The sequence below is a fragment of the Poecilia reticulata genome, chromosome 6 (genome assembly GCF_904066995.2).
Source record: "Poecilia reticulata chromosome 6, P_reticulata-male-v2, whole genome shotgun sequence".
NCBI lineage: Eukaryota > Metazoa > Chordata > Actinopteri > Cyprinodontiformes > Poeciliidae > Poecilia > Poecilia reticulata.
In genome coordinates this window covers 20,543,009-20,555,088 of record NC_088835.1, presented here as the reverse complement: position 1 = coordinate 20,555,088, position 12,080 = coordinate 20,543,009, and the positions used below count along the sequence as shown (strand labels likewise).

General features: G+C 36.7%; 1 protein-coding gene across 1 annotated transcript in view; it reads left to right on the top strand.

Annotated features, from left to right (window-relative positions):
- LOC103465999 (voltage-dependent calcium channel subunit alpha-2/delta-1) overlaps positions 1 to 12,080 on the top strand; it is a 70,475-nt gene that overhangs the window by 52,830 nt on the left and 5,565 nt on the right. Inside the window, exons 24-37 of the mRNA XM_081608154.1 lie at positions 341 to 349; positions 2,211 to 2,271; positions 2,366 to 2,457; positions 3,513 to 3,594; positions 4,159 to 4,221; positions 5,551 to 5,654; positions 6,145 to 6,234; positions 6,328 to 6,395; positions 6,517 to 6,555; positions 6,662 to 6,733; positions 7,640 to 7,792; positions 7,888 to 7,940; positions 8,320 to 8,375; positions 11,370 to 11,499. Of these exons, the coding sequence (XP_081464280.1) occupies positions 341 to 349; positions 2,211 to 2,271; positions 2,366 to 2,457; positions 3,513 to 3,594; positions 4,159 to 4,221; positions 5,551 to 5,654; positions 6,145 to 6,234; positions 6,328 to 6,395; positions 6,517 to 6,555; positions 6,662 to 6,733; positions 7,640 to 7,792; positions 7,888 to 7,940; positions 8,320 to 8,375; positions 11,370 to 11,499 (1,072 nt within the window). The remainder of the gene's footprint in view (positions 1 to 340; positions 350 to 2,210; positions 2,272 to 2,365; positions 2,458 to 3,512; positions 3,595 to 4,158; positions 4,222 to 5,550; positions 5,655 to 6,144; positions 6,235 to 6,327; positions 6,396 to 6,516; positions 6,556 to 6,661; positions 6,734 to 7,639; positions 7,793 to 7,887; positions 7,941 to 8,319; positions 8,376 to 11,369; positions 11,500 to 12,080) is intronic.

Here is a 12,080-nt window from a genome sequence, read left to right as displayed (position 1 = left end):
GAGATAAGAATAACAAGATGGTATTTTAAATGAAATACAGAGACGGGGAAAGGAAAGTTTTAGTGAAGAATTCTACCTTGCATTTGTTATGTTTTATATGAACAAGATCTTAGATAATTTGGGGGTTTTGCTTTATTATAACCTACATCACAAGTCATTTTTTATTTTTTTTTTTCTCTCATTGCAGAGTAGATTGTTCATTACCTGTGGGAAATATCCACAAGATTCATCATCTTTATACATGTATGACATAATTTGCCAGATGATAAATGCATCTTGACCACCCTTTGACTTTTTTCTTTTGCCGCTGCTTTATTCTTCATCCCTTGGGTCACAACAGGGGAAGAAGGTAAGTATTTCTCAGTCAGTTACTCACTCATACTTTCCTTTCACTCTTTCTCTGGGTCTCTCTGCTGTGGAGAATTATCCGTTCTCCATGCTGAGTTCTTGATGTATGAGGTTAAAGAAGAGTCAGTGAGTTGAATTCATGAATCCCATTTAGTAACACCAAAATACAGCTGGTCCATTTCTCATGCCACCTTTAGGAGTTAGCAAGACAAAATAGCAACCAAGAACAGTTTGTGATCTGCTTTGTTAGCCTCTGTCTAAGCTACGCCCTCGACGGGGCGTACCCTAGTGTGTCATTCCCTCTAACCCTATAGCTCTCATTTTCATTTTCTTACATGTCATTTCCTTTAGGTTTAGCTTAGCAACTAGCTAAAAGAGATAGAAGAAAAACACATAATTATGTATTCTCAACACTACTTTAATTTATCTTCTCATATCTGTCCAGGGTATTTTATAACTTTGAGGCTTTTGCGATATGTTAATTTCTGTCTCGATGTAACAACAGTAATCTTTTGTAGAAAAAAAAAAGAATCTGTTTTTATTTTAATAACCATGAAAATGTATGCGGATTAGTCATCACATTGTGAACACCAAAATGTTTGTGGGATTTCAGCAGCTGAATCTGTATCCTCAATGAAATCAGTTTTGTCAAGTGGACAGGATTTTGTACCCATTACTGATGTTATAACTGATTCCCATCTAATGAGTTTGAAAGAGCTGATTTTGATTATTAGAAGGAATACTAACAAAGTTTGATCATTTGTGTAATTCACAAAGCCTTCACACAAAAAAGATGTGCAGCTCAAACTGCTGCTACCAAACTAAAGTGTCTGTCTGTATTGTCATAGTTTCACCACATTTGAGAAGATGCATTGAGGAGAAAAGTTGCTGATATCTATGTAAATTTATATAGGTAGAACCAAGGCACATAGCGGCACACAGTTAACATCAACTATTAACCACCTCCAGGAAGGTAGTTGTAGTCAATTAGCTGTGCTTATAGCTTTTCAAAATGTGGTAGAAATATCATAAAAGGTTTATGTACTCCATGTTCAAAGATCTGGACTTGAAAATGCTTCATATGGTCTCTTTATAATACCAATAAATATTTACAAGTCTCTAAAATCTTGTTTTTGCTATTATATATTAAATATGTAAGCTTTACAAGTATTTTTTTTTCACATCGATAAATTAACATAACTAAAAAAAAAAACATTTCAACTTGTTTAATTTCTCCCTATATCTTTCAACTGGTTAATGCTGGTTTTATAGTTTGAATACTGCAAAATAGTCACAAGCGTATTGCTTGAACACAGAACTGGAGCCATCTGTAAGTTCTAAAGTTGTTTCTCTTATAATGATTAGTTGGCATTTTATTGCTAAACAACATTTCTTTTAGTTGTGGAATGGAAGTCTTCCAAACCAAGGATAGGCAGGGTAAATAAAAGTTAGTGAAAATTTGCTTTGGTAAAAAACAGCCCACGCTTTGCTGTTGAAACATGTTGCAATTATTTTTCTCTTACAGAGAATCACTTAAAGCGACAAATCATTCACCTTCTTTTGGAATGTAATGCTTTAGAAATGATATCCCAAATTCGTTATTTGTAAGTTATTGGCTCAGTCTTTGATTCTTACTTTTTTGAATTGATGTGCTTCATCTGCCGTGACCTTGGAGTTTGCTGTGAGGAAGCATTTTTATACTTTTCTACGTTTATCAATGTGTTTATCAATGTGACTGGAAAAAATTATTTTACCTACTCAAGTCAATGAGCATATATATAATATATATATATGTGTCTGTGTGTGTGTGTATAAATAGTTACTGCCTATGAGCCTAAAACAGGGACTTTTTGTTTTTAAAGCCATGGAGACTATTCAGCTGGATAGGTTTGACGAGTTTGGCTATACTTACATTGCTCCAAGGTGAGTAGGCTTTTTATTATTATTATCAGTCATTTAAAAGGAACGACAGCAAAAGACAGGGGAATGTTATTTAAACTGAACAATGTTTCTTCAGGGAATACTGCAAAGAGGTGAAGCTGTCTCTCAACAATACCCAGTTTCTTCTCGACTTCAACCAGTACATTGACAGAAGTACTGCAGATGCATGTGAGTCATGCGTCTCTTTCACTGCAACTTCATTTGGCACATTTGTAGCAGTTTTGTTAGTTTCATGCATTGTTTGTTTTCAGTTTTAATTTTAGAGACAATCCCCTGAAGTTTCCCCCTCCCAAAAAATTGCAATTTGTTGTCATAAATGGTCCTGAACAAATTTTTGTCTTAAGTATATAAATAGCAAATGCATGGTATGCTTTAGTGTTTACTGTGGTGGAGATATCATATCCATTTTAGATATTATGATCTCAGAGCGGTTATGGTATAAACGGGATGACTTTACAGTCATCAACTAGATTTCCTAGACGCAGAATGCAGTCATGTTACGTGACTCACAGTTCTTGATTTCTTGCCCTCTAATGTATCTCAGCATGAATATAGTTCAGCATTATTCAGCTAATGGGTTACAGTATCGTTGATCCATTTTCACTCGAGGTCAAATCAAATACTTTGGAATTGATGTTGTTCCTACGTTTGCTATTTTGAATCTTCATTAAAAGATAGTGGCAGTATTTAAAGCAACATTTGAGGAAACGGTGGTGGAAGCGTGTAAGTATTTTAAAAAGCACTGGCGCAGATGATCATTTCAAAAAGAATTTCCCTTGACATGGAGGCTGAAACTCAATCCCTTGTCATCATCTGCCGTCTAACAGCCAGTGCTTCACAAAGTACTGTCTGATCTCTAACATATAATGGCCAGTCAGGTCACCCTGCTGGATGATTTACTGAAAAATGCTATGAAGTCTTTTTTTTTCCACAGTCTATTTAAAAAAAAAAAGAAGAGTAAAAGAAGAGTTGGCTGCTACTTTTTACTGGCTATTACGTTTACATTGTGGATCACTGGTATTCATGCAGTTATAAACAGATGTGGGTTGTGGGTTTAGTGTACCAGTGGCATATGACCAGGATTCCTTATACATGGGATATCCGTTCTCCCTGCCTAGATCTATCAACGCTGCCTTTATTTCTTTTAAAATAAATCATTTCCCATGTAATGTGGTGTTGTAACATTATTAATATGTGAAATTTATCTTGTCTTTTATCCACAGGCAACGAGTCCCTGGTGAAACGACTCATCCTGGATGCAGGCCTGACAGCTGAGCTGGTTAAAGTTTGGAAAGAGCAGTCAGTGTGAGTGCCAAGCATTGCAGTTTGAAATGATTTAAGTCACTTAAATATGGAATCTCCTTTGCATTTCTCAACCACGAACAGCCTTGGTTAAATGAAAATAATATCTGCTTATATTTCATTCTATGCTACATTTATACATTCTTTCTCTGAACTTTGAGAGCTGATGCTTGTTTCATGCTCCACTTGTTGGCAAACAAAGCCAAAGTTTTTAGCTTTTTTCCTCTATTACGGGTGATTTGGTCTAATCTTTCTAGTGAAACATGATGAAAGCATATAAAAAAAGCATATTACACCAAGCACACTGAACTCAGCCGTGGCATGCTTTTTTGAGAGGAAAACAAAGTAATTACATCAGTGTGCTGCCTTTTATTGTGTTTCCATATGTTTGAAATCATCTCTCAGGTTTTCACGTGTTTATCATTAGAACATACAAAACAAAGACCAGTGACCAGGCTTAAATGTAAATGAATATCTTTAGCTTCAAGAGGTAGCACACCACTAGTTTTGCAATTGACTGTGTCATTAACTTTTCAGATGTAATTTGGTGCTGTTTTCTCTTTTCAGAGATGGAACAGTAGCAAGGTTTGTTGCAACAGATGGAGGAATCACTAGAGTTTATCCGAGAAGGTATTTTTCCATCATTCTTTTTTTTTTATTTCTGTTCAGGGTGTAGTCCTATATGTGCTCATATTGGAATGTCATGACACAGAAAAACGTAAGGGATTCATGCAGTAAGACATCACAAAAGTCACAGGCAATCACCGCACCAGAATTTTTTTCCTCTTGCCCTCTATATTGGTGTTGAGTGATGCAACAGAAAATGAGTGGATTTAGCTGTAGTAGTAGTAAACAGTAAAATAAAAAGTTATCAGTTGACCTGACTTATGATTTTTTTTAGATTGTACCTCATGTGGCAAATAATCAGATTCAAGTAATAATGGCATGTGAAAGACTGAACTGAGAATTAATGTATTACAGAATATTCTCCCAAGATAAAAACATTAAAAAGAAATGCCAAATTAAGTCGGTAACATTATGTTTTAAATGTTTTTTTTTTCTTTTCCAGTCAGGATCAGGAAGTTAGAATTATCACCTGAGTGCAGTAACTTGCACCCAGTTACCGCACCATACAGAGAGACTTAAAAAACTGGCACCATACAGAGATATTTAAAGATTGTTTGTGCTTAGCCAAGTCTACTTGTAGCTCACCACAATTTGACTGTTTGGACAACTGCAGTTTGAAAAATATAGATTCTGGCTGCATTTGTGCTTAACGAAGCCGTGTCTCTTCTGCTTCATTGTTACTCTGACTCATCAAGGGCATCGACCCTTAAATTCCTCTGAACAGCTGTTACCAGAAAGCATTTTTATTAGTGAACCATGCAGTGATTGTGCAAATTGCACTTCTCTGCACATATTCAGTTTATGTTTTAGTCAAAGTTGATATTTATCTTAAAGGGGCAGTGTTATGTATTTCCAGGCATAATGCGCCAGTTTATACCGCAGTCGTGTAACTATGTTACCCTCAGTTGTTTTAAAAAGCTTTATATATCAAATATGACTTCAAATAAATTTGACTTTGTAATTTAACTTCCTAAAATAGGGCCTTTGTCTCTTTTTTTTAAACTCTTGTTCTTTCTGAAACTCTGCCTTCAGAAAGTCATCACGACAGTCCATCCAAGAGGTTTTCACACCTGAACGACTGCCATGGGAGCCTAAAGTATTTCTCAAACATGTGTGAAAGTTTTTGATGAGGGAGTAACATTATGACATGATATAAAGCTCAAAAAGTTCATTTTATATAATACTGCCCCTTTTTGACCATTTCTCAAACCAACTGACTTAATTCAAACAAACGGTGATAATCTTAACCTAAATGTGAATCCACATAAAATACTCTTGTCGTTTATTTGTACTGAATTCGTCAATATTGCTTTAACATAATTATGTTTTTAGTGCTGGAGAAGAATGGACAGAGAATCCTGAGACATATGATTCCAGCTTCTACAAGAGGACTTTGGATAATGAAATATATATATTCACAGCTCCATCTTTTAACAGTAAGTGTGTATGTGTTAAGGTCTTAAATAAGGTCTTGTGTACTGTGGATGTGCTCCACTGCCTTTGGACGTGATCCCAACATTATTGGCAACCATTAGACTTTTTGGCCTGTTTGATATTGCTCACTTTATCCTTGTTCTTCTCCTCCTGGGCTTTTCGGCACACATCCCCACCATCACTCCCCTTTCCTCTGTATACATCCTGTCATCCCCCACTGATCTTTCTAACAGACATCAGCACTGGCAAATGTCAGTGCTACAGCTACAGCACCCCTGATTGAATTAGCACATGTTCTGTTTTCATAAACTTTACTCATAAATTACGGGGGGGAAAGATGGATGAAATTATCTACCAAGAAAATCCATTATTTGTTTATTTAATCATTATGCTGAGTGAAAAATAATCCCAATCACATCCTGTCAAACATTTGTTCAGGTAGTGAAAAATAAAACTGTTCATATTTCCCTGTGTAACTGTTTGAAACTGCAGCAGAGGTCAGGGAGCCTGTGTCTGAATCGGGTATCCTGGTGAGCAAAGCAATAGACCTCGTCATCGATAAAGTCATGCTCAAACCAGCAGGTCAGTTTTACCAAAATAACAAAAACAGAGTGATTTTTTTTTTTGTTCCCTGCTAATCACGACTGTTTCTGTGTTTTATGATTTGCTCCTTAGTGGTGGGAGTAAAACTCAATGTATCATTCTGGATGAACAGTTTTATCAATGCAACACTGAAACTTAATGTAAGTACTATAAATAAAATTTACTGTAGGAGTATGCTATATTTAAGTCACTTGGTGACTTTAATATATGGTGATTCTGTATAAAGTAAATGCTAATTGTTGCAAATGTGTCATCTTCTAGTGCAAAGATGAGATTTGTGGCTGTCTCAGGAATGACAAGGTACAACAATTTACACTAAATATTGTTTGTAAAACAGCATACATTAACTGGAGTGTCATGGTATCCTATTTTATTGTTTAATAATTTATGTACTTATCTTTTGCAGCATGTGGATTGTGTAATATTGGATGATGGAGGATTTCTGCTCATGTCTAATCAAGAAGAATATATTTCTTTGGTGAATACCCACTAACACTTATGTTATATTAAATTATCTTAGCTCCTCATTTTTTGCTGGGCGTTTAATTTGATTTTAGTCATGCTTATTTTAATTTAGCTTATTTTTTTCTTAAATTGTTTTATATGATCTTATCTTTTAGCTTGTCACAGCTTATCTTGAGCTCTTAGCTTATTTTATTTTATCTCTTTTTTTTTTTTACCATATTTTAGCTTGGAATTTAATCTGTGTCTTATTATTAGAGTGTCTTATTCCACAGTAATAAAATATCTAATGGAACTTTAAGATACAATTTACTGTTGCTTTTATTTAGTGCTACTTCTCAACACACTTGGTTATGTTTGCTTTTGTCATAATCAGTTTCATATACTGGATACATCAATATCTTATAGCATCAATAAGTTATGAGAATGGCCTAACTTCTTTGCTCAGAGCTGTAGCCTAACAGGACAGCAGAGCATCCTTGTCTGAAGTAAAGCACAAGTCACCGGACAAGGTTCAAAGAGAAGGCAGATGAGTTTTAGTCAGTAATGGAGGCTGCAGTGAAGTTGGTCTCCTGTGAATTTAAGAGGTCTGCTCCACAACGTAAACTCTGGTCCTTTTTGTCTGCCCTGCGCCCCTGACTGTCAGAGGTAGAATTTATGTTAGAGTGGACTTGAAAACATTTCATGTCATTCAAAATAGGGCATGTACTATTTGATACCTATTTTTAAGGAATGGTTTTATGTTTTGTGTTGCTTCTTATGTTTTGATTTTGCTTATTGTTTTAAAATCACAGACACAATTTTGAATGAAAGAAGAAAAGCATATGACTGACTTAGACACGATAGGACCGAGCTCCAATCGTACTTATGAGCTGGGATTAGCAATACAGTGTTTTACTTTTCTGCTCCTAAACTCTTCTAGATTGGTCAGTTCTTTGGCGAGGTTGATCCGGTGCTGATGATAAACTTAGTCAACACATCCCTTTACTCCTTCAACAAGACATATGACTATCAGTCTGTGTGTGACCCAGAGAAGGACAACAAGGCAGCAGCAGGACCTCGCTCCATATATGTGGTCAGTTACATGTTCTATGCATGAACATGCTTTCATTTATTTGTGACCGAGTACTTCTAAGTGTCCATTCCACTCTTTTTTTTTTTCCCCCACAGCCTACTATTGCAGACTTCCTCAGTATAGGCTGGTGGGCTTCCAATGCTGCTTGGTGAGTGCTCAGATTCTGTACTTGTGTTGTTTGTTTATTTATGTTGGCATTTGAGAGTGTGAAAATACTTGTTGAGTAGACTTTAATGTGTTGGACGATTATTCTGGCTTAGTCAGTATGAGAATAGGAAAGTTACACAACATTAATGCTTCATTGTTTTCTGCATGGTTGTCCAAGTCCAGTATAACCACCTTATAACATGATAACATGAATTGGATAATAATTCCCATGGCCTTTGCATCACCAGTGACTCTAATCTCACACAGCTGTGTTGCTTCTTCCAAGCAGCTATTGGTTATAAACAAGTGAAAGATATTTGAAACACACGCTAACAAATAATAAGTTGTCTTGTTTCCTTTTCTTTTTTTCCATGTTTTAGGTCAATACTTCAACAGCTTTTCTTCAGTCTTTTGTTCCCTAACCTTTTAGAAGCAGGTAAGACCAGCTGTTTTTCAATATTTTTTTTCTGAATGGCATGAGAACTAACGTGCAATAGTGGATCTAATTAATACCACTGGTATCCATTAAATCCCTCTTCACAGTGAGTTTTAAGATCACGCTACAGTTTTTATGAGCTCCACAACGGTTTGCTGGTGGATAAACGTCTGTTGGTTTTCAGTGTGAAGGCAATCATTATAGTACTTTTTCAGCAGCCACTGAAGAGTGTTTTTCTTGTTGCTTTTGTTAGTAATGCTACCACAATGCCGCTCCATGTACTAGGTTTCCATCTTGACTTTGTCACGATCTACATGAATTACTCACAGAGATGGGAGTTTCCTGCACCAGCCTAGCCTTGAATAAAAGGACCAAACATCACCAGTATTTTAAGCAGTTGTCAGCATCATGGAAAGATACAAAACAATCATTTAAACCCACTGCAGTATACTTTGACACAACAGTACCTAGACAAATGCAGTCAGAAGGAATCAGAAAACAGAGGTTCCTCAATTGTCTTAGTTTTTTGTTGTTGTTGTTGTTTCAATGGGTTATTCTGCAACAATTTTAAGATTACTGTATATTACACACCCTATGAGCCATTGAAGATAGGCTATTTCCGCCTAACTTCTGATCCTTACCAACAATAGTGGGGCTTTAAATTTGATAGGCTCATAGACATATTTTTCTGCTAGAAAAACACAAGCAGGTGTTACTGTCTCCCAGCAACCAGCACAACAGTCTTGTCTCTAATTAGAGGTGTGTGTACTCATCTCTTTTTGGGAGCCTTTTACCAGGGGTGCCCAAGTCCAGTTCTCCAGAGCTACTAAACTGAAACTCCTCCAACACACCTGGATCAAATGAATGGCTCATTAGAAGGTCTCTTGAGAGCTGAGTTATTCTAGTGAATCCAACACACTCAGGTGTGTTGGAGCAGGGATGCGTGTATAAGTTGCAGGGTTCTAGATCACAAGGGCTGCGACTCTGCATGCGCAAGTACTGAGGTTCCTCAGTACTTTACTGAGGAACCTCAGTAAAGTACTGTACTCTTTTTAGTGTGGAGATCATACTCTGTTGATTTCATCTGTATGGTAAGCTTTTTTTTTTTTTTTTTGGTTAATATTACTAAATATAATAACGCATTTTATTTGCAAGGCGCCTTTCTCAGTACTTGAAGACACTGTACAAAATACACAAAATCTCTTAATAGATTTTGTGTGTTCGAAAAGTTTTGAAGACAAATTTGTGGCCATACAGTAAGCACATAGCAGCTCATTATTTAGAACAGGCATGTGGGCCTTGAGTTTCAAACATGTGACTTGGAGCACTGCAAACTTTTAACTTAAGATTTGCTGATGGCAAAACATTGCAGGGGCAATACACAATAATGAACCATCTCCACCTAACCAGCAACAAAATGTATTCAGCTGTAACTGACTTTTCCATTTAAGGTTTTTTCAATTGAAATTTAAGTGATGCTAATAATAAGTGATTAAAAAGTGTTGCATTTTTAAGCGTTTATTTTTGATTTATTCACCAGGGGCCTCATGCATGAAGCGTGCGCGCGCACAAAAAAATGTGCGGCGTCATGTTTTACGCATAAGTCGGCATGTACTGTATAAAAATTTACTTTGCGTCAAAGTTTGCGTAAATATACGCACGCTTTTTCGCTGGCATGAAATTGTGCGCCAGCTACGCAAACTTTTTCAGTGGACAATATCAAACTACAAAGCGTCAAAACTCACGTAAATACACTGAAATCTGACTGCATTCAGTTATTTAGACCAAGAAGCATCAAACCCGATGTTTTTACAATTTCATTGTTTAAACGTAAACGATGAAACTGAACCGCATTTTTCCTCAGACAATAACATAACACGCACACAAAATAAAGCAAGTAAAAATAATAGCATGTGAAAACTTCTCTCGAATGTAAATAGTACTTTTCCTCAGTTTTTGTCTCATAAAGATTAGTCTGTGCGCCGAAGCGCATGAAATGCATCTACGGGGTAACTTCATTCTGACTGAAAAATAAAACAATGTTGGATCAGCCGATTGACTCCAAACCGGTTTGATTACTTTTAAGGTGATCAAGGTGTATATAGTCACACACATTCAAGTAGCTGCACAAAGGTGAGCCGCGTAAATGTGCAGCGCTTTGGCTCTGATGGAGAACGTCGCCAATGGACGGATTCAGAGGGAGTGTGTGGTCAGAGATCATATTGATCTGCTGGGAAATGTTGATGATGGTTTATTAGCGTTTAGATTGCCCAGATTGAACATCCTGGATCTTTGAACAAAACTTAAAGAGCCGTGCGGTACCGGTACCGTGCAACTGCAGTCACCCTTCAGTCGAGCCGCCCGCTTTGTGAATGAGCCTTTCTGGACAGAAAGCATCTCTATTCTGTATATGTACAACTTATGCACATGATTCCACTATTTAGAATAAACGTCCACGTTCCCACTCAAATGAGTCTCTCACGCTGTCTGCCCGGATGGACGCGCTAGTGTTCTAACAGGCATTTGCACAATCTCTTTATTTATTTTTTTTTTTAATGTGGATTATTTTTTTTCTTTAAAACGTTTTTTTTTTTTTTTTTTGTGACGTGACCTTATGTGTCCTGAAAGCACCTCTTAAATTAAATATGTAGTTATTATTATAAATATTTATACTGCTACAAACAAGGACATTGCCATGGTTATCGCTTCACATGGTATTTACTTCCGGGTATTTATGCTAAATAAATAGTTGAGCTCAATTTCCCGCAAACTGGGGTGTACAAAGGAAAGGTGCGCAGCCACGTGCGCGCATGGCTTTATACATACAAATTTTTTTGTGCGTCGCACTTTCCTAAACTTTTCCGTACACCAAGTTTTAGTGTGAAAACTGCGCACTCTTTTATGCATGAGGCCCCAGGTTACTGGTTGTCTCACTACTTGCTCAGTGGTCCAGCTCTGGAACCTCTTTTATTGTTGACATTTTCTTTTTTCCAGTGGAGTCAGCAGATGATGACATACCAGATGCCATGTTCAAAGAAAGCTGCATCACAGAGCAGACTCAGTACTTTTTTGACAATGATGAAAGATCATACTCAGGGGTCCTAGACTGTGGAAACTGCTCCAGGTACGTCTAATATTTATTTATAGGAGTGGGGTGCATTGGTGTAAATCTGGATTTGCTCATGTATCAGTTATTCTTTCTGCTCATCCTTAAAATGAAATGCACTGTGTAGAACTTTCCACATTTTACGCCTCATCCAACATTGTTCAGTTTAGCAAACTCGGAAGCTGTTAGTTTCTCGTCCTCCCTTCATCTTGCAGCCTGATTTTAAGCAGCTGCTTTGTGATGAGCTTTGATCAGACACGGACCACCTGACGTTTCAGTGACTTAAATGGAAAGAGCAAAGACGTTTTATTCTGTTCTCCTTTATTCTCACTTTGGCAAGGATTCAGACTCACTAGGTTTTAGAACACTGCACATCTACTTTGCCATAAACTCTCTTCTGTTTCCTACAGTGTTGGGTTGAGGAGTTCAACCCAACACTGTATGTTGGGTTGAGTCAATATGGCTATTATTGACTGTTATATGCCTCATAAGTTTAATGCTTTACTCTGCAAAGTTAACACCTGTAGTTTCAAGGACATTTTTATTCTGGTTGCCATAAAATATTACATTTCAACTGAAAAGCATTGCATGAATGTTTA